The following is a 27267-nucleotide window of genomic DNA, read 5'->3' as shown; positions in this document are numbered from 1 at the left end:
TTAAATTAGAGAGCCATCTTGTAGATATACGTCGTGAAATTATTCATTCTTCTAGAATACATGAAGGCCCAGAATACGTTAATGAACATTCTAATACCCACGTCGTGAGGTCCCACTTTTTTGTAAACATCCCGTATGTAAACAGTGCACCACAAAATTGCGGTTTCCATGCACAAACATTTTACACTGTTCATTAAAATCTATGGATTCCGCAGAATTCGTCTCAAAAACGTATGTTGCGTATTCCGTGACATCGTTGTTTTGACACTGCGTACCGCAATTGCAGACATTTGATCACGGATTCCGCAACAGGGTTCTGAGGATCCATGTAATAAAGCATGTCCACGGATTCCGCCTACTTATTAGCAGAAAAGTGTGCTATGCAAAAATGACACACCTAGGCCTCGTAATGAAGAACTTTTTGATATCTTTTGAGTGATTGTTGGGTTAAATAACCAAACTATTGGTGAAAAAAGTTTCAATTGTTTGCAGGGTCGATCTCTCCGAGGTCTGAAGGCTCAGTCAAAGGAATCCCTGTCTGCGGGGGACCCCATGATGATATCAGTAGGAACTCCTCTGGGACGACCAATGTCAGGCAAGGATCCGAGCAGGACCAGCAGTCCTTCTACATTCAACAGGGCCTCAAGTTCCCTGAAAGAGTCCACGACTTACTCGGGATCTACTTACCCAAGCACACCTCGCGACGGAGCTCTCAATAACACACAAGTAAAAACAATTGAACGAGTTTTTTCAGTCGTATTTTTTTATTTCAATTTTTTTAAAAACTACTATAACCTTAAAATATTCATTAAGATTATCTAAGTTTTAATGGCTAGTTTTTCGTATTTGTAAATGGTGTGGCATTAAAATTTTTGGCGAGTTTCAACAATTGTGGGTAAAAACTAAACTCATTTCTCATATGCGTAAAATTTTCTCGTGAATAAAATGTTTTCAATTTTCTCGTGAATAAAATGTTTTCAGTTTTCTCGTGAATAAAATGTTTTCAGTTTTCTCGTGAATAAAATGTTTTCACTTTTCTAGTCCGGTCGACAAGAAGTTCCGCAACCTTCTGCTATGCACCCGGAAGAATACACGGCAGCTGCCCTGGCCTCCAGGCAGGGTCTGGGCTCGGCTGTGTTCCCGATGGGAGATGGGGAGGAGGCCGTGTTCCACCAGGATGTTTTGGGTGCCACCCAGAGGTGGTTCAGTCAGCACGGGTGGCCGGGAGGACCATACCCCATCCGCATTCCCCAGGGACTCAGAGGGTTAGTGAAGTCCAATACCATCCTTTGTTCAATAATCGGTTGCTTTTTAAATCAATCGATTGGTTTGAGAAATAGTTTGTCAAGGTGATTTAACTTATAATTAACCTCGAATTTCTAACTGTGTAATATTTTAGTAATGTGAACAAAACTCAGAAGCAGACGAGTGATGTAAGAAAAACAGTATCAAAGGGAGCAGCACCCGAGATCAATTCTTCAAGGAAGGATGTGAAGACAATCTACGAGATGTTTTCCAATCTCACAGGGGGCAAGACAGTGCCGGGGGTGTCCTCCAACCAGCCTCTGCCCTCTGACCCAAAAGAGAGGATGTGGAGTCTTTACTGGCAACACAGAACCATGCTCAACTATCTCAAGTTAGTACTTGCAGATTTTATTGCTAATTATCAAAAGATTTCCCCCCAATTTCGGCCTTCCATCACGAGGTTAAGCTTAAGCGAAGAATTTTTAAAAACTCAGACTTGCACACCAATCGAACGTAATAACCTAACCCCCATGGTTAAAGGGAGAACGCCAACGATTTGGGTTGATGGACAAAAAATGTGTGTAGTAAAAAAGTACCAAAGAAGATCCTTTGGACTGTCAGGGGGCCGAATATCTGAGAAAAACTGTAGCATATTGGTGTTCAAAATGTTAATAATTGTTCTTTTCTGTGTGTCAGGAGTCAGGGTGCGATGTTGTCGTCTGTGCGTGCGGAGTACCTGCTGGAGCCGGCCGACTACAGACTGTATGTGTCCCTACACGAACACAGTGCAGTCTCTGACCCCCTGGCCCAACTGCAGTCCAGAGGAGCCATTCACACCTCTGCCGAGGACAGGTTTGTAGTATTGCAAGCTACACCATTCGTTAATTTTAACTTGTTTTTATTTTTCAATTGACACGACTATAAATGACACAAAGTTCTTTAGGGACACATTTGGGTTCTGTAAACATAGGGGGTTAAATATCGTAGGGTTAAAGAGTGGGACACCGGAACAGACAGTCCATCTAGAAAAAATCAAATTTTCTGTTTTGACAGTTTCGCATGAAATATTGATGGTTTAAGCATTTTTAAGATATGAATTCCGTCAAAAAAAGTAGCGTTTGCACCCGTTTACTATTTTGTGGCCTAAAAAAAGTGTCAAGTTCACTGATGTTTTAATTATTAAGTTGTTAGCAAGGTCGATTAACTTGAGCTCTATATCTATTGGAAAATCGTTTTTTTTTAATTTATATTGTTTAATACTGGTGTATTGTTTTTTATATTGATTTATTGTTCAACGCTTGCAAAGTCTTAGAAACTGATCGGGTTATGAACTCAAATGAGAAAAAAAAACTATTTTTTACGAAAATTTTAGACCGGAGAGTATAGGAGACGAAGAAGACGACAGTACGTTGGCTGCAGGCGGCACAGTCACCATGGGAGTGGGGGAGGGGTCACTCCGTTTTGGAACTGGGGCGGGAGGGGGCGCTGGCTCGGGAATAGGAGCTGTGGGAGCAGGTGAATCTAAGTCACGTGACTTCAACGAGATCATCTTCGAGAGTGTATCCAAGAGGGCGTGGACAGACGTGTTGCTGCAGATTTACAAGGTCTTAAGAGTATAACGTTTAACGTTTTTGATTTTCATTCAGTCTTACCCCGAGTGTATCCAAAATGGTGGTAGCGAAAACAGGCATTAGCTTAGGGCCTGCGATTAAATTTTCTTCTTCTTTGGTAAGAAAATTAATTACGGAAAAATGCATAACCAAAAACGAGAACAGGTTAAAAAAATCTGTAAGTGCAAGATAATTTGCATGCAGTTCTCTTCGAAGAGGCGTCAGATTGATAAAATAAAAGCATGTAAATTAGTGTGATTGTTAATTTTTAGATCTTCGTCCTGGGCCGAGTATCCATGAAGGTATTCCGCTCGCAGCCGAGCACCAACCGAGACCAGCCTAGTTTGCCCAGTGTCAGCTCGGACCCGAACTGTAGTAACATCTACGGATACCCTGAACGAGTTCTGCTGGCCTGGATGAACTTCCACTACGAAAACGAACGCCAGAACATTTGGCGCAACTGTGTCAAGGGAGGAGTTCCTGCATCTCGCTGGATTGTGAACTTTGATCTTGACCTTCTGGACGGCCTCGTGATTGGCTCTTTGCTCGGATCCTTTTGCCCATTTTTAATTGAGACTCACTTGAAGTATATGTATCCCTCACCCAATACAGCAGAACAGTGTCTGCATAATGCTCTCACCATTACCAACTGTTTCAAGTTCATCGGACTGGATTACGACATCCAGGCCATTGACTTGACCGATCCGAACCCAGTGCCCCTGTTGATGCTAGTCGCCCACTTGTTCGACAGGTCAGAAAAGAGACCATTAATTGCCAAATATCTTACAAGACTGCTCGTATCAGGGCGAAGCCCTGAATGTTGCGACTGCCTTTTAAAGTTTATGGAGCAGTAATGACATCAAAAAAAATTAAATGTAATAAAACAAAATGAATTTTTTTTTCTAAAATTTGAGATTTTTTTGCGAAAATCATTACCCCACACGCCATATAGATTACAGAAGAATAGATTTTACTCCTTATAACAAATCAACTATGGCAAATGAGCTTCTTTCAACCAATTTGGAACGATTTTAAGACGGATTAAATCTCCACTGACGCGTTAAGAGCGCGAATTATATAGCGCGTTAATTGTCCCAAATGGGCCAAAATGACAATCTTTAAACCCCCATAACTTTACGAAAAATGATCACAGGTGAAATGTTTTTTCAAATTTAAGCTTAGGACAACAATACTTTTTGAATGGTATAAAAAAATTCTGTCAAAAATGGCTAGTTAAAAAGTCGAAATTTGTCTGAAGAAAAAAAAACCCACCCCGAGCACAAATATTCCGTTACTTTCGTATCGAAAGACGGAACAATTAAACTACGCTCACAGCTCCTGGGTACTAATAATATCGTGTTCTAGCATTTTTGTAAGGGAGTCCAAAACAGCCTTTTTTCCTATGATCTGTTTTTAATTTAGAATCCAATGTGTAATACCTTAAACATTAGCGGGATGGCGCGGAATTCACAAATTACATGTGCGTGACTGGTTCATGTTAACAGGTTGCCGCACTACGTTCCACGTGCCAACATAGACTTCGTGGGCTCTCTTCATGGCACTGTGTCCAGACAAGTGAAGGTCGGCAACCCGGCCACTAAGCCCATACACTACCACGCCTTCGTGGCCGGAAAAGACGCCAGGGACTTCCACCTCAACAAGGGAAACTCAGTGACTGTCGGTCCCAAAGGTACATCTCTGATCATGGTCGCGAAAAAGAAAAATCTGCCCCTGAAACTCAATTTTTAAAGCCCATTTTGGGACTGAGCAATACAGAAACGTTCCAGTAAACAATTTTGAACTAATTAAATACTGCTAATTTGAGTGTAATTTATGTTCCATGCTTTCTAAACCTTTAAGCTAGTCCCTTTAATCTTTGACTTTTCTTAGTTAATTCCAAAATGCATCCAATGTATATTCATTCTCGGATCATTCGACGCAATTGCATGATAACTTGGAAGATTTATCTGCTACATATTGTTTTAGGAGAGCAGAACGTGACTATCCAGTTTAAGAGTCGTTTCCTGCGTCCGGCTGATGCGGTGCTGTGTCTTGTGGCCCGCAACATCGGAGGCACCCTCGGCATGACCCTGGTGTTCGATCTGAAGACGACGATCGAATCAGTGACTCATTCTGAGGTCATCAAGTCGGAGTCGCCCTGCTACGAAATGCAGAACATCAACCTCAAGGTATTCACTCGGAGAACTCCTGATAAGAAAAGATACAAAAATATTTAATCAAGTGTGGATGAAAATAATAAAAGAATAAAATTGTAAAAATTAATTGTTCTAATAGAAATAACTCAGTATGGAATTTGGGGAAATAAGAGAAACGGACTATGCTTAGACATGCTGCAAGGCCTTTCATAGATTCTCTGCGAATCGCAGAAATGCCAAAGAAATAGAAAGATATGGAACTGGTGTTGATCAGCTGACTTAATTGTATCTGAATTTAATTGAACCGAACTGAGATTTTATAATGCGGTCTCATTAAGTGGTGAAGTAAAATCCTAACTAACTAACATCATTTATCCACGAGGGATAGGACCAACATACGAGCTGTACAGCTCATCACGGCGAACCGCTGTTGTGCCCCTGCTTAAGAACTACATGCAATTTTTTTGGTTATTTTGCTGGGCTGGGTAATGTTGCCCCACCCTCAGACAACGAGCAAATTTCATCGTCAAACAGGACAACAGTCAGCTTCAAGTCTGATTCGTCCGAATGTTATGTTAATCTTCATCGCTGATAAACTTCCTCGGGACTATCATTCGGAAAAAGTGTGAATATTTATGTTTTCAAGGTCTCAAACCCATTCGACGCCGCCGGTCACTTCCGAGTGGTGCTAGTGGAGTCGGCAGACGCCGATTCGCCAGTGAGTCGACTCACCAACTCCATTAAAAACTCTTCATTCACCTCGGGAGCCCCAAGATCAGCTGCCGCTCTGAGCTCTGGTGCAAAGGGGTCTAAGCTGAACAAAGTGAAGTCTAAGATAGATCACGGCCTGAAGACGAAGACTGAATTGGATGAGTCATACTTGGACGAGACTGTGGAGGAGTATGTTCCAAATGATCCAGAGATACTGCTCAGTTAGTATTGCTCATAAGTTTTCATTATTTCTGAAGTTTTGTTTGGCCCTCATGTTTTAAAAATTGAGAGAACATGTATTAATTTTCGATTGGGTCAAATTTTGAGTGTTTTTCAAATTTTCTCCGTAAAATGACATGAAAACATGTTTATTTTTCAGATGGGATTAAAAATGTATATTACGAATTGATCAATACTTAATGTCAAATATTTCCACCCCTAAAACTAAACAACTAGAATTTTCCTTGAAAATGATGTATTCAGCTACCAATTATGATTTTGAATATATCGATAGGATGACTGATTCAAACCTTTCTTTCTTCAATCAAAGCCATCTTCAACCCATGACAACCATGCTTCAATTGTTACCTTTAGATTTGATCGCGCTTAAATTTGTTCATTTTTTGTTTAGCTGTGCCTTTTCTCTGGGCCAAACTTCTCAAAGGTAGCTATCCCGGGTGAACTGAGGCACCTCGGGTCAAAAATCCGTGTAGTTAGTTGGTGAACTGAAGAAAAATGTAGAATGCATTTTGTCAACAATCATAAAACAACCATAGAAGGTGTTTTTAGCCTTTCTTTTCAGTTAGTTGTTTGGTCTTATTCTCATCTTCTTGAGAAATCACATCAACTTTGCTTGAAGTGGATCATCTTGCATTCATAACTGTGATCAGATAGTTTTATACATGAAGACTACTTGCAAAGGTCAATATCAAAACTTTTCTTTTAAAATTTTCAAAGTGGGAATTTTAATTTTCGTTTCGTCTTTCGAATAAAGTCACAGAATGTTTTGGCTGCTTGAGCTTTTTCTTCAAACAATTTGCGATCTTGACTAATAGATTTTGACAGAATTCATGTATATCATCTTAGAGACATCGTTACGCTAAGTTCAAAAATAGTTAGATATTTGATTACCCTTGCGATGAGCAAGAGTATTGCAATCGGGTTCCAGACTTTCTTCCCGTAAATAACTTTAGGCACAGGACTCATCTCCTGGATCCTGGACTCATTCATCCACCAGGTTTTTCTATTTTGAATATGTTAGCATGTTAGCTATTTTGAACAGAGATATTTTGAGTATGTTAGCATTTCAAATATACGGCCTATTTACGCAAGCAAAACTTGTATGCTACTATGAACTCTCTTTTTTTCCAACAAGTTGCAAATATTAGTGTTCATTTTGAAAATGTTTATTTTGATCAATAACCAGCTATTACGTACAGCCAATGGAGGATATTAACACAGACTATTATTTTACAAATAAATTTTTAGCTTCAAGGTATCGTGGAGCTGTAGCGTAGAGGTAGGGAAGGAGACCCGCAACAAAATAAGAGAGTTCGAACCTGAGCACGGTCGGATGTTTTTACTAAAATTTTTCGTATACTAGTTAAAATGCGTCCGCTCTATAAATTGAGGCATGTTAATTGGTAAATTTCTCACCAAATTGACTGGTACTGCTAATGCGGCATTCGGTTTCTGCTCAAACATATTTTTTAACCACCTGTTGAGTTTTCGATGGAAAATGTTAACATTCTTTTGTATTACTTTTTTAGTTTCTGGTTGAGTAAATCTAGTTTTTTAACGTTTATTTTTTCGGTTAATATTTTCTTTTTTATCGACTTTTTTTTTGAAATTTTTTCGGCCATTTTTTTTCGAGTATTGCATCGCAAGTGGTGCGGAGCTCAGCTTCGCCTCTGTGTTAGAATAAGTGTTTCGAAGAACTATGGTGTTTCAAAACCATACAATAGAGCATAAAGCTTTAGATTAATGTAATGTAGTCGATGGTTTTCTTAAATAAAAGTTTTTTTTTCAAATCAATTTCTGTGTAAAATTGTTCTGAAAATCCGCCTCCCTCGATTATCTGCTGCCTCTTGAATATTCTATGTGCAAATCCTCTTTTCATTTTTAAATATATAAGTTTGCGAACAGCAATCGTTATCTAATTGGAACATAAGACTTTTTTTCTAGGCAAATAACTTTCACAGTACTTCAGCCACTAACAGTACGTCAGCCACTTGAAAAGTTTTTTGCATTTTTTATTTGAGCATATCCGCCATAATGCTCGATTTTTTTGTATGTTGACTGGTAATTCATCCACTCCGATTTTGTATATTTTCAGTTTTTTTTTGCTATTTATCCGATTTTGACACATTGTATCAACTTAGTGGCCTCAAATTGCATCGTTCGTTTGATCAACCAAAAGTTTCTTGTACCTGTGTGCTTTTGAGAGGAGGGCTTGAAAACTTATGTCTAATGAACACAAAAATTTCTGTCTTAAGGGTACCTGCTCATGCATTTCCGGCTTTATTACTGCCTCGTAAGTTTTTTTTCCTTCAGTAATTTCACATACACTTGCTTAAATAGATTTTTGCCCTAACTGAACTTTATTCGAGACAAATTGAGACAACATCATCAAAATTTTGGCAGGTCTAGTCAACTTCTTTTGATTTTTTTTTTCAACTTGGCGGCTTTTGTTTCATTTTCTGTCGGCTAGCTTACCCTGCTATGTTTCTGTTATGTAGCTCTGCTTAACCTCTGTGTCCAGTTATGATTTCTCGCAAGCAGCTAATAGCCTTATCAAAAAACGAAGTTGGGATATGGAGGGTTAAGTGTTTGATTTTTCAATAGGTTTGAATTGAAATACGTAAGTCTTTTTTTTCTGTAGTTTGCGTATTTGATTTAAAGACATGTTAACTTTTAAGATCTGTTTTTTATAACATTTTAACTTAAGAATGAGAGTTTCGGACTTTCAGATAAGCTTTTGCCAGAAAATTGCCTGCGAAGTACGCCAGTTTTTGATAGCTAAAAAAGCGTTCATTACCATGTGCTCAGTTAAAACATCATCCACTGATATATTAAAATGATACTGTAAATTATCCGGTTCCTGTTAAAATTTCTGAGGCTTCAGCCTAGTTAATTCCAAATTCAACAGATTTCAATAAGTCCGATAAAAGAAAGGTGTTTCAACTGCAGTTATGAATTGACAACCAGTTTTTTTATTGCTGGCCAGTTATTAAATTGTTCAATAATGCTATCATAACAGCAGTTAATTTTAAACGATTACCAATGATTCGAACTTTTATCTCAGTGCTTTCTCTCATGGAATAGCTTCTGTAGCACAAATTAGCCAATTGTCAATGAGCTGATAGATCTGATGCAATGATTTAGTTTTGTCTCATTTTGAATTTTCTCGAAAATGATCATGAGCAGGGTTGGATATCAATGTATTGAAATAACCTTATATTCTGAAAAAATAAAAAAGTATCATTGCTTTCCGATTTTCAAAAAAAAATTCAAAAGCTTCTTCGATCTTTTTTTTTCAGGCCAATCAAATTAATTTTCTAATTTCTCCCTAAGCATTATAAAAAATTTCGAAAAAAAAAACACGAAAAATGCTTTTTTTGTCAAGATTTCGATATATTTGAGTTATATTTATTTCGGCTCACCAAAACATAACATTTTTTCGACACGCGTTCCCCCTTCAAAATTCGTGATTGTTTTCGTCAAAGGCACGTTCCGGAAACTTTTTTGGGTCGATAGGCCGAAAACGGTCGTATAATACCAAACGGGTATTCTTTGGACAGTGAGGGGGTCGAATTTCTGTGGGAGAGGGATGTGGAGTTGTCTAATTTTTAAAACAACAAATTTTAAACTGGGATAATAAATAACTAAACAAAACAATTTTAATTTTTTTTTTCAAAATAAATTGTTACTTTCTTATCCCTGCCATGAAATGAAGAATCAGATCATAGTTCATTCAGATCATTACTCATTTTAGCTCATTGTTCTTGTGTTCATTTCGGCTCATGGAAAGTGTCTGCTCAAAAGAGTCGAACAAACCATGCACAGATTGAATAGAAATTGTTTTTATTTCAGCACAGAAACCGAAAGAGCTGAACTCATTTTACTGCAGCGCCAAGTCTCTCTTCCTGGAAGCCAAGGGAGGCAAAGGAGGCCGACTGAGTGTGCTGTTCTTGCCGTTCGCAGAGGGTAAGAGACCATGTTCGATCGTGTTCATCAATGAGCACATTGGGGAGTTCGTGTACTTCATCGAGGCCACTGCTGGTCTGCCCCTCCCGCAACAAGTGCCATTCTTCACGCCCGCTGAGCAGGGCAGCAACCGCATCTCCAGTGCAGCAGCAGCCAGTGAGTAGATTTTCCTCTAACGTATCACACCGCACGGATCTCGTTAGTTATCCCCCCTAAAGTATCTTGCCTTTAGGTATCCCCCCTCCACCCTAACGAACATCCGCCCAATAATTCAGTGGTTAATCGCATGCGAATTTCGTATCTGTTGACGAATCCCTACCCCCTTTGTAAGTTAAAGAGATCCCTCACTACTAACAGCGCTCTTGTGTCCAGAAAAAACTCTGAAAAGGCTGGTTTTATAAGCATTACAAGAAAAAGTCAAAAAAGGTGTAAATTAATTTGCACTCCAAACTCCATTTTAGTCGTAAAACCAATTCAAAATACTATTTTGAAATCGAGGTATAAAAGTGAGATTTTTTGTTTTTCGTTCAAGTTTGATTGGTTGTTGGATAGTTAGTTTGTTGCCTCGAAAGGACCGTTTGTTGCCGAAGAAAGTAAAAGATTTTTTGTGCTCGTGGTGGTTTTTTTTCGCAGACAAATTTCAACTTTAATTGGTCCTTGATAGATTTTTTATATCATCCGAAATCATTTGCGTGTGTTTATTTTCAGCAAAACTATGCGGTTCCGACGAATTTGCCCATTTGCGATGATTAACGCTTCACACTGATTCGAGCAATTTTGCTTTTTTGTTTTATCGTTGAGATTTTCTCAAAGTAGTGTAACTTGGTCCAAAATTGACAAATTTAGAAAAACTTGAAAATCCACCTTTACCGCACAAGCTTTTGACATCATTTGACACCAAAAAATTACGAGCAAGAAAGTGGAAAAAAATTTGAGCTCAAATTTAAAGTAAACAAGACTGCGCGTATCACGGCGAAGCCCTGAATGTTCCGACTGCCTTTTAAGGTTTATGGAGCAGTAATAACATTAAAAAAATAAAATAAAATAAAACAAAATGAAATTTTTTTTTAATTTTGAATTTTTTAAATGAAAATCATCCCCCACACGCCATATAAAGTACAGAAGGATAGATTTCGCTTCTTGTAACAAATCAATTATGGCAAGTAAGTTTCAATCAACCAATTTGGAACGATTTCTAAGGCGGATTGAATCTCCGCTTACGCGTTAATAGAGCGAAATATATCGCGCGTTAATTGTCCCAAATTGGCCAAAATGGCAATCTTTAAACCCCCGTAACTCTACAAAAAATCACAGCTGAAATATATTTTCAAATTTGAGCTCAGGGCAACAATACCTTTCGAATTATATTAAAAAATTTCGTCAATTATGGCTAGTTAAAAAGTCGAAATTTGTCTGAAGAAAAAAAATCCACCCATAGCTGGTTGTTGTACAAAATGCACAGAAAAATTCTGGTCACCATAACATTAAAAAATCAATAATATTTTCGTTTTTTTTTCAAATTGCGCTGTTTTGTTGGTGCTGCAAAAAAAAGATCTAAACTAAAGTCTAAATTTTGGTCAGATTTGGTAGTTGTAGTAAATGATGCACATTCGACAACACTTCTTTTCGAAAAATGAGGAAAAAAATGAAAAAAAAAAATCTGAAGTTTCTTCAAATTATTTCCACTAATGTATATACACTTGCGAGTTTGCGAGCGTAAGTGTATTAGTACGAACCTCCGTTTTTGGTTACGTTACTCGCAAATAAAAGTGTTCATTAAAAGTGTTCATTTGGTAGCAGTTTTGCTATAATCGCGATCTGTAGCATTGGAATTTTCTTAGCATTTGTTCTCTGCTTTATTTGAAGCTACTTTTTGTTATTTATTAAGCGCTGGTGGCTTAGTGGTTAGTGCGTGAGACTCGTCATCTCTAGGTCGCAGATCGAATCCGAAAAGTAAGCCATTTTTACGAATTCGAGGCTTATATCTATTGTTTTTTATTGCAATTTATAGAGCTGCTTTTTGTAGTGTTCTCGCTATGGTTTGCGAAGCACAGCTTCGCCTCTGTTTTAAAAACTTTATATTTAGAAAGTTTTTTAATCCTTTCAAGTCGCTAATAGAATCTTCGAAAACTAATTCTACTGGAGTAAAACTAAATTTTATGTGAAAACTAAAAGATTTACGCTTTTTATAATACGCTAAAAACCCGCTATTAGAAGCCTGCTGTCTCCTTTTATTCGCTCGATGTTGGACTAAAAATCAAAATGTCGAGCCAGTTGTTCTCGACATTGAGAGTGTTTCTGAAGATTTCTTGAAGTCGTTCATTCAAATCACGACAGAAAAAGCTTAATATGATATATCAGTTGACCCATTCCGATGATTATTCGTGGTATTTGATTTTTTTTGTGGCATAAAAAAACTTAAACACCCGGTGACAAAGTTTCTCCCCATTTCCTGTGTTCGCAACAAAAAATATGCAGAATATTTAAAGAACAAGTTTTCAAATGAAACAAAAAACCTGCAAATTTGTTTGTAGACGCTGGCGTGCCTGTCAAACAAAAAGGTAAACGAGCCACTAGATACAATCAAGTTCATCATTTTCCCTTTTCTGTTCGTTGTACAATCACAACCCACGCACAGAAATACACGTATTTCATTCGAATGAGACCCCATGATGTCTTATTTGCCACCACTAAGCTCCTTCTTCACCTTAGTGTTTTTGGAATGCAAATCTTGCAAGATTTTTGCGAAGGAATGCAAATCCTACAAGATGAATGCAAGTCTTGCAAGAATCTTGCAAAATTAATGCAAATGTTGCAAGAAAAATCAAGAATAATGTATTGGCCTTCCAAGACCCTTGCGTCACACTCAAAATTCTCTTGATACTTGAGGCATTGATACTTTAAAATACCTTTTCATCTTTAGTTTCTCAGTTCGCCTTTCCGGGCAACCGGCAAAAAGCGACAACTGGAAACATTAGCAGCCATTTTTATTTGGAGAAATATCAAAGAATCTAAAGAATTGTTGCAAACAATGATTCACGAGCAATTTATCTCTCGTTCGTAGATTGAAAGTTTATTTGACTATTAAGCTAACAACGTTGGAAAGTGAACCGTTAAAACATGTTCGTGACATTCAAAGTTGAAAATTTGCAGCCTTTTTAATATCAGTTTTCATATTTAATTAAATTTATTTCAAATGTGATCATAGGCGGTAGCCAAGGCCTGTACGGAGGTGATGACCGAATTGTATACCTGCGATGCGAAGCCAAAAAGGAGATCACAGAAACGCTTCACATTCCCATTACGAACGTGGCTCGCGAACACGCACTGGTAGTGGCAGCTCAACAACTCATGAGTGAGAAAGAATTCACGCGACGCAAGCTCACCGGGACTCTGGCGTCGGGTAGTGTGACGGCGGCGGTGGCTAGTTTAGCCGAACCCGACTTGAACCCGAAGAAGAAGTCGCGCCTGCTAGCTCAGATGACGTTGAACCCAGATGGTACTGATTTCACTTGTGACGCTTCGTCTATGTTCTTCAAAGTACCCAAGTCTGTGTTTGTGCCACATCCGATCAACGATGGTCTGAAGAGAAAGAAGTCCCCGCAGGACCAAGCGGGAATCATTCCCAAGTCACTGCTAGATCTAGGCAAGTGCTGCTAAATTTTTTTAAAAAAAGACAGGGACAAAAGTGAACAAAAATAAAAAGAAAGAGTCCATGACACTTGTTTTTGAGAACCTCGTCTGATCTCGATAAATGAAAAACTCGCATGTAACTGACTGTTATGTTGGTTTCCAAAAATTGATAGTAATGAAATGAAGAACAATTACTATTTTTTTGACAAAACAAGGAAAGAAACTCTATAACTGAAATGGGAGAAGATACATGATACGTGGAATAAGGTTTTATGTAAGTTTCAAGCGTGTTCACCGTGCAAACTTGCTTTTAACTAGTTCTTTCAACAAGTTTTGGAACAATGTACATAAAAGTGAGTTAAATTGAAGGCAGACATTTTATCATAGTTCAGCTGCAAACTGTGGTTCTGTTTTTCAGGGCTGAACCTGGATGATGGAACCATCTCGCTGCCCATCAAATTCAAGGCACCCCAAGTGGGACACTACACGTGCAGACTGGTGTTGCGGAGTCCCAATGACATCCGCCTGTATCACCTCGAGGTGTCAGTCAGTCCCGAGGGCACCACGGCCATGCTGGAGTTCTCATGTCCCGCCCAGCAGACTGTGGTTCAGGTGAACTACGACACTTATCACAATTATTTTTTTCTATTCAAAAAGACTATTATATAGATCCTATTATAGAAGACTATTATATAGATATACTAAAAGCCTATTTTATGGATGGGAGCATCCGCGATTTGACCTCTTCGCTTCAACTATATTTTTTTTGTTGGTTAATTTCAAGTTTTTCTCAAGGCAATTTTGACGCCAATAAGTACTAGAATTGAATGTCGTCTGGAACAACCTAGCAAAAAAAGCCCAAAGAAACGGCATTTTTGTTATATTTTCTTCAAAAATTTGGCAATTTTCGAATTTTTTTTAATAGTGTGACTATTCTTTTTTCCAAACTAAGTCGCAAATATTGGTACCGCTTTTGGTGACACCGTTACGGCATTTTGATCGCTTGTGCTTTGCAATTCGTCTGGAAGAACTTATCAAGAAGAGCCAGAAAACGCATTTTTGACATATTTACTTCCCTCCTCCTCGAGAAAATCTTAGATTTTCTCCTACATTAAAATCATATTATAGATTTTGCTGCATTTTTTTTCAATTTTTGTTCTAAATTGTCAAATCTTACTGAAGAGCTGTTGATACTATGGATGAGCGCGCTTAATAGGTATTAGAACCATACTAAATAATTGAATAGTGTTCTAGAACCAGGGAATCTCAGATGATATTTCAGACTATTTCAACTAATTTTAAGTGTTGCGTGTAGGAGATCCCGATCGTGAATAACACGGATGCGAGTTGGATGTTACAAGCGTACTTGAAAGGGGACGCATTCAGTGGACCCCAGAGCATCGCAGCCACCCCCAACCAAACCACTCTCTACCCTCTCACATTCAAGCCAATGTTCGAAGGCAGCTCCGAGGGAAGTCTCAGGTACAGAGAGCAGTTTACATGACACTAACAAAAAATCAGGATCTTTTGGGTCATATCCAAAGTCATAAAAAATGAAAAGAAAACTTGTTATTAAAAAATCGGATAGGTCTCAGTACTTAGGCACTAACAGTACGTCAGTCACTAGACAAATTTTGTGCATGTCTGCATTCAAGCATCTCTGCCGTAATAATCGTGTTGTGTTTCTTATAATGACTGTTAATTCGTCAAATCTGATTTGGTATTCTTTCAGTTTGACTTGAAAGGTTTTGACGCATATTGTATCGTTTTAGTGGACTCTAATTGCGTCGTCTGTTTGATGAGCCAAAAGTTTTTTGTAAGTGTGTGTTTTTGAAAAAAAGGTTTCAAAACTTTTATTTGATTTTTTAAGTTATCATTTTAAGTTATCGTTTTAAGTTTGATTTTTTAAGTTATCTAATGAAAACAAAATTTTCTGGCTCTCTAATGAAAACAAAATTTTCTGGCTCAATGGTGTCTGCTCAAGCATTTTCGGCTTTATTACTGCTTTGTAAGTTTTGTTCCGTTAGTAATGTTTGATACACTTGCTTAATTACACTCGCGGCTTGCGAGCGTAGTGTATTTGTACGAACCTTCTTTTTTCTCAATTAAAACTGTTCAATAATAGTGTTCACTAATTTGGTTGCATTTTTGCTATAATCACAATCTGTAGCCTTGGAAGTTTCAATATATCTGTTTTGTTTTCCGGCTAGTGTTTGTGAGTTATTAAGCGTTCGTGGCTAAGTGATTAGTGCGTGAGCCTCATAATCTCTAGGTCATAATGTTTCTAATTGGAGACTTTTCTACTTTTCTTATTGCACTTTATAGAGCTGATTTTTGTCATGTTTTCGCTAGTTTTTGCGAAGCGAAGCTTCGCCTCTGTGTCACACATGCGAGCTAGCGATCGCAATGTTGTACTATGAATTCACTTTTCTGTAGCCCAAGTCGCAAAAAGAGGTGTATTATGTATATATTAGCATGTTAATAGCGCGTGTTCTCAATCTGTCGGTGGTTTGATTCCGATTATTTTCCTTCGTTTTTGCGCTTTTTAGTGCTGTTTTTGTTGTTTTCCCGCTTTATTTTGCTAAGTGCAACTTCACCTCTATGTTCAAATTTGTTTTGTTATGTTTAAGAATAATTAACATAGGGAAGACTCTTTTTTAGGTCTTGGTGATTTTTTTTGTTTATTTTTTCAGGAAAAAGTATTAAAATGCGCATGAAAGTCTGTAATAATTACAGATGTGCATTAATACATATTGATGCACTTCTGAATGCACTTATGTACTTATGTATATATGCATTTTTTCATTTCAATAGAAATTTATCTGCTGAAAGTGATCTAAATAGCTCTCTCAAATTAGGAAAGCGGAAATGGCAAGAAAAACGATTTCTAGTTTCGAAAGTCGAAAGTTTTTTAGATTTCCAGCTAAATAAAAACTTAACCTGTTGATCCAATTTTCTCCGGTTGGGTTAATGTTATCAAAAAAGCGCTATCGTAAATCATTCCAGATTTTGAAAAAGCTTAAAGGGCATCTATTTTTTTCTTTGAAATTCAAAAGTTGATATTTTTTCACAAAAGTCAGTGTTTTTTTATGTTACTTGCGTTCATTACTCTTTTCCAATCTTCAATTGGCTCTGTTTATATTATATTGGCTAACATTGTGTAGTGTGAATACTTGAACACTCAAGAAAGTATTAAAATTTTCATAGCTCAAGCTTCATGGCATTTTCTTCCGACTCAACGAGCGTCTATACAAATTTTGACGGCATAATTACCGCTTCCTAATATTTGTTTTAATCCTAGTTTATTGCTGGAACTGCCTTTCTCGATTTATTCTTCGCTTGGTTTTTTACTCTGGGGAATAATTTTATTTTTTCCTTATTTATCTCAAATCACTTAATACTTTTTCAAATAAACTTAAGGTAAAAATTTTTTGTAAATTTTTTAACCTGAATTCAGTTAAGGTGATTTAGCGAAATTTTTTCTTTGTAATTGCTACTGTGCGCAATATAGTGTTCAGAAAAATAACCAAACAGCTGCATGTATTTTTCAAACAGGGTCAGAACAGCAGTTTTTTGTAAAAAATTAAATTAACAGCTTGTATTTCGGACCTTCCTTTGTGGATAAAGCTGAACAGCTCGTTAACTTGAATTCAGTTGAATAATTTTGAAAGATTCTGAAAGGTTCTGACAGCCAGAGAGGGGTTCGATATAGTTACGGGTAGATTAAAAGACAGAATCAGAAAAATTGTTCCTAAAGAGTTTTATTCTTCATTAAAGGTTAGATTAGAGCTACAATTATTACTCTGACAAAATGCTGCTAGTTGTTTTTTTTTGTTATCAACATTTGGTGGTAGGCCAACAAGCCGAAGGGCCAACAAGCCGAAAATAAGATTACCATTCCAACAAGCCAAACATTTTAATGCAACAGGTTTTTATTGTTGTTACAAAATTGTGATGTAATTTATGCTATTCTGATGCAATTTCGGCTTCAAGAAATGGTGGTTTGTTGATTATCCGCCAAAAATTTTTGTTTTTGAGAAGAGTTTTTTTCCACCTCAATCGACTTTTACTCAGTTGAAGTAAAAAAAATTACCGTTAATACTTTTTCAGGTAACTCTAGATAAAGTTAAGGTAAAATTTGCCTGGAATTCACTTTACCTGAATTCAGTTCAGAAGATTTTACCCTATTTTTTTGAGAGTATGTTACAGTGCTCAGAAAAATTACCAATTAATTCATGTTGTGTTTAAAAATGAGCACAACAGCGATTTTCCTTAAAAAAAGTCGAACAGAACAGCTCGTATTTCGGACTTCTGATGGATAAATGGTGTTAACTTGATATAGATTAGTCAACAAGACGGATGGGATGGAGCACTGTTTTGCACTGAGTGGGTTCGGGGAGAGACCTCTGGCACTGGAACACTTCATAGTCCACTGTACTGTCAAGAAGAAGATTGGCTACATGATCAGAGTTCCAAACACCACTGCCAGAAAACAGACCTTCAATGTACACAAATAGCCTTAAATACTTACCAAAACTAAGTTCAAAATCAAATAAGAATATTGTTAAGGGCATCTAAATGAAACTAACAACTGAAAGCGCCACAACAATCGGCTACGTGCTTTCTTTGTGTTTTTAATGTTACCCATTAAAGTTTCATTGCCGACTGTAAAAATTTTTCCTTCTAAATGAGCCTATGGGATCTCTTTAAATAGCCCCCCATTTAGCCAAAGGGGGGATTCGTTACTAGGTACAATATTCCAATACGCTTAAGCACTGAAATAGTTCTTTATACAGGTGGCAGTTTGTTGCTAGGCACCAAAAAGGCGAATATTAAGAGAGACCCTGTGTAAGATATGCTCTGAGCTATGTGTTGACTTTTGCACTGTTCCTGTTGCAGATCCTGTCGGACTGTGGCTTTCTCAGTGGACCAGACACTGTGACTGTTCTGCCTCAGAAGGTGCAGATGGTAGAAGTGTTCCTCACCCCTCTCAGGAGAGGTCACTACAAACACGTGCTCTCATTCGTCGCCAAGGACAGGGGCAGGTAATACACTCCAGGAACCACCACCACTAACATCAGGCAGCTCTGGAATAATTAACAGCTAAGTTTTATAATAAGCAAAAATAAACAACCAATCAGGGGCAGATTTACGTGGGGAGCGGAGGGTGCCTTATCAGGGCTTCTACCCCCTCACCAACCAAAGGGTGCCTCTCCCTTTTGTACTATTTTAAGACTCCATTTTTTGGCTGACCGACGTTAGAATGTTTCTTAATCAAATTGGTGAAACTAAAAAAATGGCAGAAAAACGGCGTTCTCCCCTTAAAAAACAACCCTGGATCCGCGCCTGCTACCAAAAGGAATAGAGATACTTTTATAAAATTCCCTTCTGTGGCAAACACGGGAAATTAAAGCTTCGGTTTGAATTTTGTATTTGATGATTCATAAAAAATTTCAAATTAACTAATGGATCATTTTTAAAAAAAGTTATAGTAAAATAGGAGGCTGATCATAATCTGCGCAATGTAAAGTCAATTTTGCGCAGCAGTTTTGGGCAATGATGTCATCAATTTCCATAATCAGTTTGGATAAATTCGTTTTTTTTTGCCCGGATTCTGTAAAAACTATGCGAAATTGCTTAAATGTTTGAGAAAATTGTTTGCAGGGAGGTTGACGAGGAGACGCTGGCAGCTACTCGGGCCGCTTCTCCCTCCCTTTCGGAGCGCACTTCGGGTGACAGTGGAGATGAACCCCTCTACCAAATCTGGTTCTCAGTCGAAGTGGTAGTGGCACCCGGTCTACCTGAGAAGACAATCGAAATGTCCTGCAACGTACTAGTAAGTACGGAGAAGAGTTAAAAAAGAACTATTCATGCTTAATCAAAAGAGGCTCATTTCAAGTTTTAATAATAATCCGGCAAGGCGACGATTTGTCGAAAGCGAAAACTGGCCGAAAAGCGACAAATGGTAGTATTTAAAAAAAGCGAAGATTGGTAAAGCGCAACTACAGTGTTGATTTAAATTAACCGGACAAAACAAACATTTGAAAATTTAAATGCGTTTTTGTCAAATTGTGTTAAGGTTAGACAAGAAGTGAACAGAACAAAATTTGGTTAGAATTTCACCAAATTTATCATAATGCAATTTGTTTGCAAAATTTGAAACGAAAATTTTACTCTAAAAACTTAAGTTTTAATTTTTTGAGTTAATCAAGAATTACGTTGAAACTAACAAATTTCACGCAGCTAATCAAAGTTATAGAAGGGTAAAATCGCCAAGTATCTGTATAACAGAAAAAAGTTTTGCTTGATATTTAAAAAGAACATTTTTACTATATAAAAATCAAAATTTTTGCTTAAAAACAAATCTCAAATAAATGATTTGCTCAAAATTGTGAGGATTTTTCCCCTCTAGAAATCAATTGGGCGGCTGAGTAATAGGCTCTTTTTGATATAACTTTTATCAATCAACTCGGTAGTTTCTTAGTAGTTTTTGATTAGCTAAAAAAAGCCAAAATGACTTATTTTTGAGGTAAAATTTTGGTTTCGAATTTTGCAAAGTAAGTTGCATCATGTTGATTTTAAGCATTTATTATTCTCTTCTGATTTTGTCTCAATTTAACACAATTTGAAGAAAAAAAACGCGTTTAGAGTTTCAACTGTTCGTTTTGTCCGGTTACTTTAAATCAGCACTGTGTTTGTATTAACAAAGAAAAACATAACACATGATCTAGAAATCATAGTTGTGAGTAGCTAAAAGTGGTTTTGTTTTGGTCGTTTTGGAAGTTCAACCAAATGCGATTGGATTTTTTTATATTGGTATTTTTAATAGCACACTCTTCTGCTTTGATTCGAGCATTTTGAATTTTGTCATGCACTGCAGTTTTTTTCGTTTAAATTACATAAACATATGGATAGTCGGATGAAAGCACCCCATTCCCATTTGAAAGGCTCTATGTCAGCCTTCTACTGAATTATTAGTCTTATGTCGGCCTTTTTTTGAATTTTCGATTTGGTTCGACAGGTATTGACGCTGACCAGTCTTCCTAAGGCCACTATTAATCGTCCGAACCCAACTTGACTCAAAGTAATCCACATAATCTATCAATGGGGAATCGTCCGACTATTCGCAAATTGAAGCGCGTAGGGCATTGAGACCTGTTTCAAAGTCTTATTCCGGTATGAGTATAAAGACCGCAAAAGATTTTAGCCAGAGGCGCGTTTTTAGATCTGCTCTATGTGGGAGCCAGTCCAAGTTCCTGGTTTTTGCGCCGCCAGTTTGCCTCAGTGAAATAGTAAAATCATCGTTTGATTAGTACCCTTGCAAATTTTTTTTGAAAGGCTTTGATAGAAGATTTTTCAAAATCTACAACAATGTGCGATAGCTCCAAACTTGGGTTAACTTCCTTCAATTGTGCCCATACCAATTATAAATACTAGTTGTCGCCTAGTACGAACAATTCATTCCATTCTCTTGATAAATAATATGTAATATCTTGTTAAATAATATGGAATTTTTTGCCTTATTTTCTTGCCGAGCGTGGTATGATTTCGGTTAGGCAAACTCTGTATTTAAAGATGATGATTAGATAGAATGATAATTCGCGCTGTGTCTAAATTAAAATTAAAGATACCTTTGTGCGTAGAAAATTGAGTAAAGGTTGTTTTCATTCATTGTTTGTTTTTCTCAGAGCTCTACATCCCACGAGATCCCCCTCTCGAACCCGATGGAAGAGGAGTTGCGAATGCAGGTGTCCCTGGAAGGAAATGGTCTATCGGGAGAAACCAGCGTCCTCATCCCCCCTAAGTCCCAGGGCGCCTACTCTTTCTCATTCTCCCCCTCCAAGACTGGACAGAGCACTGGAACGTAAGCGTGAATTAGGAAAATAATTTTATCTTTAATTTTGGAAATAATTTTGGTTAATTATTTCCCCCTTTTTGCAAAAAAGAGGGGGAGAGATTCGGTACTAGGTACAAAATTTACATGTGCTTAACCGTTGAATTAGATCATTATAGGGGTTGCAATTCGTTACTAGGTACCTATGGGGGGAATAGTTAAATAGATCCATAATTTTTCAGCGTTTTTGTTTATACAATTTTGTGCGTGAACAAAAGAACAAATGAATGTCAGAGGAGGGTCGACTAATTATTCATTTTGAAGCATTTTGAGTCGTGATGTTAACGCCAAAATAATATTTTACAAATTTTCGAAAAAAATGGGCTGAGTTTTTTTCGTTTTTCAGACTAATTTACCGCGAAGGGAGCGGTGGCAGAGAAAAAATTCAGTTTGTTCGCCATCAGGGGGCGGATCCAAGATTTTTTCGAGGGGGCCGGATTTTCAAAAATTTTATTTTTTTTGTTTAGGTTGACTCGACGAAATTGAGTTTCCGAGCGCTCCCAGAACACTAGCAGTCCGTAATTTGACAAATTTTTTTGCGCTGCAGGCAAATTTTTGAGTTGTAGGCAAACTAGGTCAAAAAAGCCGTTTTTGGACCCTTTTTGGAAACTCAAATTTTTATACCAAAAAAAACACCTTTTTTGCGCGCACCAACCCTACGCCATGCTTACCAAAAAGTATGGCGTTAGGTTGGTTTTTTCTGCCCAAATTTGCCTGGTATCATATTTCGAAATCCAAAAATCATTAAGTAAATGACATGACACAACAAGTAAATGACGCAATGTTTTATATTATAGGAAATGACACAACGACCCAATTCATTTCTACTCCGACTTGGACATAGTTTTTTAGCCTCTCATTTTTGCAGGTTTTGGTTCTGACAATCACCGCTCTACTTAAAAAAAAATGAAACAAATGAAACACCATTCAAATTTTTTTGTTTCTCCTACTTTTGAGTTTCACTTTTTTGCTGGAACTCTTTGTCTAACTTGCGCAGCATCCTACTATCGTTGTTTTATTACGTCTAGCTGCCAGTACCCGGTATCTTGAACACCATGCTGGACCCTTCATTGAGGTAGCGAAAAGAACAAAACTTTTTTTCTTGATAAGTCAGAGATTTAATTTGAAAAGTATGTACGTAATCAAATCAGATGGATTTTAGTGTTGTTCTCAGAATGTTTTTCATATATTGCCACAGTTTTATCTTCAACAAAAAATAATCTAAAAAATCTAAAATTAATATTTTCGTAAACTAGAGGGTTTTTAAGCATCATCTTCTTGTATCTCGTTCTATTTTAAGTCGAGAGGGTTATAGAGTTGTAATATTTTAGTCCGTTTTCCTTAGTGTACATGTTTTTACAGTTGATAATTTAAAATTTGAATGAGCATTATTGCAAAATATGTTTCTACAGTTTTCAATTTCAATACTTTTTTAACCCTTGGATTTTTTTTTTCTAGTATTTTTGCTAGTTACTGATTTTGAATCTTGCATTCATGTTCCTTCACTTATTGCATGATATTTAAATATCTGACCAAAAACTGGTAAAGAGTTGTTTTCCTTCTGAATCATACAAGAATGTCTTGGTAAGGGCTAGCGAGTGAACTAATAGCAATATGGGTCAATTGCACTAAGGGTAACTTTGTTCAGACTCATTTTCTCAAACGATATCTTGGGGGAGTTCTGGTACAAACTCAAACTGAAAGGCAACCCCCCTGAGCCGGTTGAGCTGCCCCCTATGCAGTGTCCCCTGGGACAGTGGGAGAGACACGTGATCAGATTGAGCAACTCGACGGGGGAGGACCTGCTGCTTAGTCCTGTCTCCTCCAACCCAAATAATTTCACAGTTGAGGGGATGACTTCAGGATCACAGGTATAATTTAGTTTATGACCATTTTTTCGCAATCTCTTGTCCGGTCAACCAATCTGAATGGAATTAGTTGACCGAAAACTCCAAACTTTACCTCCAATTTTGTCGTTTGAAGCCAAATTTTTTATTTATTTCCAAAGGTAGCAGCAGTGTCAAAAACTACATAAGATAAAACTGACCGTGGAGAGCTTCATGGTCCGAAGAATAACATTGATTTCTGATGTGGATTCGTTAATGTTTTTGAGATCTTCGCGGTAACTTTTTTTAAAATTGTGCATCTATCTTTTGAACACTCAATTCTGATTGGCAAACTCTTCTGTCATACATGTTACCTACTGTCGTTTTGTTATGACCTTTTTCGTCTATCTTTTTTGTTGTGCAGATGTTGCTGCCTGCGCATAGTGACATGGAGACACCCATTCTGTTTGTACCCTCCTGCCTGGGAAGAGGAAACCACGTTGGAAGGATCACTTTCAACTGCGATCAGGTACGAACCATAGCCACTAATTTAGGAACTTCCAAGAGATTCAGTAGCTTAAGAGATGCCCTTATCAAAAGCGGAAGGGGCTTTCCATCTAAAGCGTCAGATCGTGTAAATCGATCCTCTGCCATGGCAATGCTAGTTTGAAAAGAAGAGCTCTCACTGACCTCTAGATTCAAGTCAACCACAGAATGACCGAATTCGGCTGCCATAGGGGTACCACGTGAAAGTTATCGACGCAAAATCGGCCTTGAGTCGCAAAAAAAGAAAGAGTTTTGCTCATCCGAATAATTCCGGAATGTGGGGAAATAATAGAAACTGACTATGTTTAGACAGGCTGGATATCTTTTCATATATACTCAGCGAATCGCAGAATTCCCGATTATTATTTTTATTATATATTTTTTATGTGACTAAATGTTATAATAAGCGATGCAATTTTGAATGCCAGTATTTTTGAGTTCGATTAAAGCATTAAACAGACGGTCTTCCGTTTAGGATCTCAAAGCCGATTTTTGGCCGACCGACTCTATAAAAACGAATGACGCCCTTGGCGCCAATATTCGTTGTTTTAGTGAATCCGGTAAATAAACGCAATTCTTTGGTCAAAGTTTCCTAAAAAGTGCCAAAGAACTGCATTTTGAACTTCTCAAAAGTTTGCAGATCGAAAAACAAATTATTAAACATGAAAAAGTTGACAAATTTTTCTTCTTTTTCGATATCCACTTAGAGAAAATCTTAGATCTTCTCTAATTATCCATAGTTTTACCGCACATAGGATTTTTCAACCCAAAACAATTACTTTTGAACAAGCTAGATAGAAAAAAAAACAGTTTTTATGCCTAGAATAAAACTGCCGTCGGATTTACTTAACAATCCCCTCCCCCTATGGTATCTACTAAAGAATCTCCACCCCCATAAATATATAGAGTAAAATCACACTAGAGCGTTGTATTGCGATTTATAATTTTGCTGCACTCTGATTGGTCGAAAATTCTTCTAACTTGACCTACTTAACAATCTCCCCCTTTTTAACAATCTCCCCCTTTTTAACAATCTCCCCCTGAAATGTTTAGTAGATCCATGCCGTCTTTTCTCGACTATTTATTAAGACCAGCGCGCTGAGTTTTAAATTTTTTTCTTTTTTTTCAGTGATTTTTGAGATTCTTTGAAAACTGATTGGCGTTTGTTGTTAGTTTGGAGAGTGGGTGTTCATTGCGAGTGGGGTGGGTGTGAGTCCTTGGGAGGTGGAGCCAGTGTCAGTGCAATGCCAGCTGGGCCAGAACTCCTCCCTCATCATCCCCTTCCGAAACCCCACCGACGAAACAGTCCTCGTCGATGTCATGCTTGCAGGTAGGTCCACCGGACATCATCATCATAGTCATTATCCCCACAATCACAAGTGTTTTATAAACTTCCAATTTATTGTAATTCAAAAGTGTGGTTCTCTTTACTCTATCTAGTCTCTTTTTTTTCACTAATTTCAACAGTCTAAGTGCAAAAAAAAACACATTTCATTAATTCCAAAAAAAAACATTTCATTAATTCCAAAAGTGTTGAGTACATATCACATTCAATTTTAAACTATTAGCCTTGTTCCATCATATTTTTTCTACTCTTCCAAAACAGAGCCTTAGTATTATTTTACGGAATAAATAATGTACGTATGATGTTTGTACATACATAACTTCCAGTGGCAATTTAAGTTTTTTATCTTGTTTTGCAGCCTCTGCAGCTGACTTGCCGGGCGAGAATGAGAGATTGAAGAATGAGTTCGACCCGGATGGTCCCTTCTGCCTTCTCCTCAAGCACTCGAGGAAAGTTCTGCTCAGGCCAAAGACTATTCTCGACATACCTATCAGGTAGGCTTATGGCTTAACATTACATACTCGATCCTCATTGATTTTTTGACATTTTTTGTCTCGGATATCGGTTCTCGGAGTAACAGTTTTTGAGTATTATATGAGATCTTTATATATAATTTGGCGCACAGACAATTCGGCCAAAGACAATTCAGCCAATTTGAAATTCAGACAATTCAGCCAAAAATATACAGACAATTCAACTTGAGACAATTCAGTCAGTTTTACAAAACGCTAGATTCGAAAGAAAAAATCGGAATTGGAGATATTTCTCGGTTTAAGGTCGCCGGTGGGCGCGCGTCGCCGCTTCGCGGCGATAACCGGCTCTAAATTTCGTATAGAATCCTACCTTTTGTTGGCAAGCTCGCAACACGTTGGCGCGACTGCGGCGGTCACTATTATTGGCTGAATCGTCTGCATAAATTTGGCTGAATTGTCTGAATTTCAAATCGGCTGAAATGTCTTTGGCCGAATTGTCTGGACGCGATATAATTTATCTATTGCGCCCAACGCATACATATCGTATCAATCCGCTGACGCAAAAAAAATCGATTCAAATCAACAGATAATCAAATTTGATATTGCTTGAGAGAAGAAAAGCAAAGCATTAAAAACAAACATCGAATTTTGCTTTTGTTTTTATTATTAAGAATTACTCGAAACAAATTTAAAGTCGAAAAAAAACAAATTAACTAATGTCCAGTGAATTTTAAAAAATCCAATCAATCGTGTTTTGAATTATGATTGATTTGTTCTATAAATGGTTTTAATTACACAAGCAAAGCTTGTGTTTTAGTATGAACTCTTTTTTTCCAAACAGTCGCAAATTTTGTTGCGACGGAAATTTCGTTGCCACAAAATGTGTTCATTTTTAAAGTGTTCATTTCGATCAACAACCAGCTATTGAGTACAGCCAATGCTAAGGATATTAACACAGACTATTTTATTTAAAAACACATTTTAGCTTGAAATTATCAAGAATCTGTAGCGTAGAGGTAGGGAAGCAGACCCGCAACAAAATAAGAGGGTTCGAACCTGCGCAGGGTCGGATGTTTTTAATGAACTTTTTTGTATACAAGTTAAAATGTGTCCGCTTCATAAATTGAGTCAGGTTTTTTGGTAATTTTTTTAATTGACTGGTACTGCTATTTCGTCATAATTGCTTGCGTCGCTTAGCAATTATGTAGACTCATATTTGGCGTGCGTGACTTTGTTGAAATTTTTTAGACTCAAAATTTTATTCATTCAGTTTTCCCCAGTAGCGTTATCGGTCATATTTTAGCTTGTGCATGCGAAGTGCAACTTCGCCTCTGTGTAAAAAATTTTTCAATTTAAATTAACTTGACATGATGTATTTCGTACTCCTGAAGTTGGAAAAATCAAAAAATTATAATATCCTTTTTTCCTTGTTCTGCTAAATCTTCGTGTACTAATTGTTATTCAGGAAAATGAATTTTCATCTAGTCTTTCATTTATTTTTTTTGTCTGAAGATAATTGTAAAATCTAGAGTTTTTGTTGTTTTTTTTCGACCAAACTGTTTTTCCGAGCTTCATTTTAGGATCGGTTGGACGAAATTTTAGGATTGATTGGCCGAAAACGG

General features: G+C 37.3%; 2 protein-coding genes across 2 annotated transcripts in view; both read left to right on the top strand.

The window, feature by feature from the left end:
• Positions 1–27267, top strand: part of LOC134851623 (uncharacterized) — a 421621-nt gene that overhangs the window by 213441 nt on the left and 180913 nt on the right. The window lies entirely within an intron of this gene.
• Positions 1–27267, top strand: part of LOC134851609 (cilia- and flagella-associated protein 47-like) — a gene marked incomplete in the record, with an annotated part of 58116 nt that overhangs the window by 21857 nt on the left and 8992 nt on the right. The window contains 23 exon segments of the mRNA XM_063867764.1: positions 493–726; positions 1042–1265; positions 1400–1636; positions 1942–2097; positions 2618–2849; positions 3128–3606; positions 4361–4545; positions 4842–5044; positions 5658–5943; positions 6354–6386; positions 9815–10084; positions 12463–12489; positions 13137–13574; positions 13980–14173; positions 14877–15043; positions 17904–18066; positions 18461–18606; positions 19226–19397; positions 21250–21425; positions 23104–23326; positions 23706–23810; positions 25001–25157; positions 25531–25666. Coding sequence (XP_063723834.1) covers positions 493–726; positions 1042–1265; positions 1400–1636; positions 1942–2097; positions 2618–2849; positions 3128–3606; positions 4361–4545; positions 4842–5044; positions 5658–5943; positions 6354–6386; positions 9815–10084; positions 12463–12489; positions 13137–13574; positions 13980–14173; positions 14877–15043; positions 17904–18066; positions 18461–18606; positions 19226–19397; positions 21250–21425; positions 23104–23326; positions 23706–23810; positions 25001–25157; positions 25531–25666 — 4643 coding nt within the window.

This window comes from Symsagittifera roscoffensis, chromosome 1 (genome assembly GCF_963678635.1).
Source record: "Symsagittifera roscoffensis chromosome 1, txSymRosc1.1, whole genome shotgun sequence".
In the NCBI taxonomy this organism is placed as follows: Eukaryota; Metazoa; Xenacoelomorpha; order Acoela; family Convolutidae; genus Symsagittifera; species Symsagittifera roscoffensis.
Note: the sequence above shows the minus strand (reverse complement) of the source record. Positions and strands in the feature narration are given on the sequence as shown.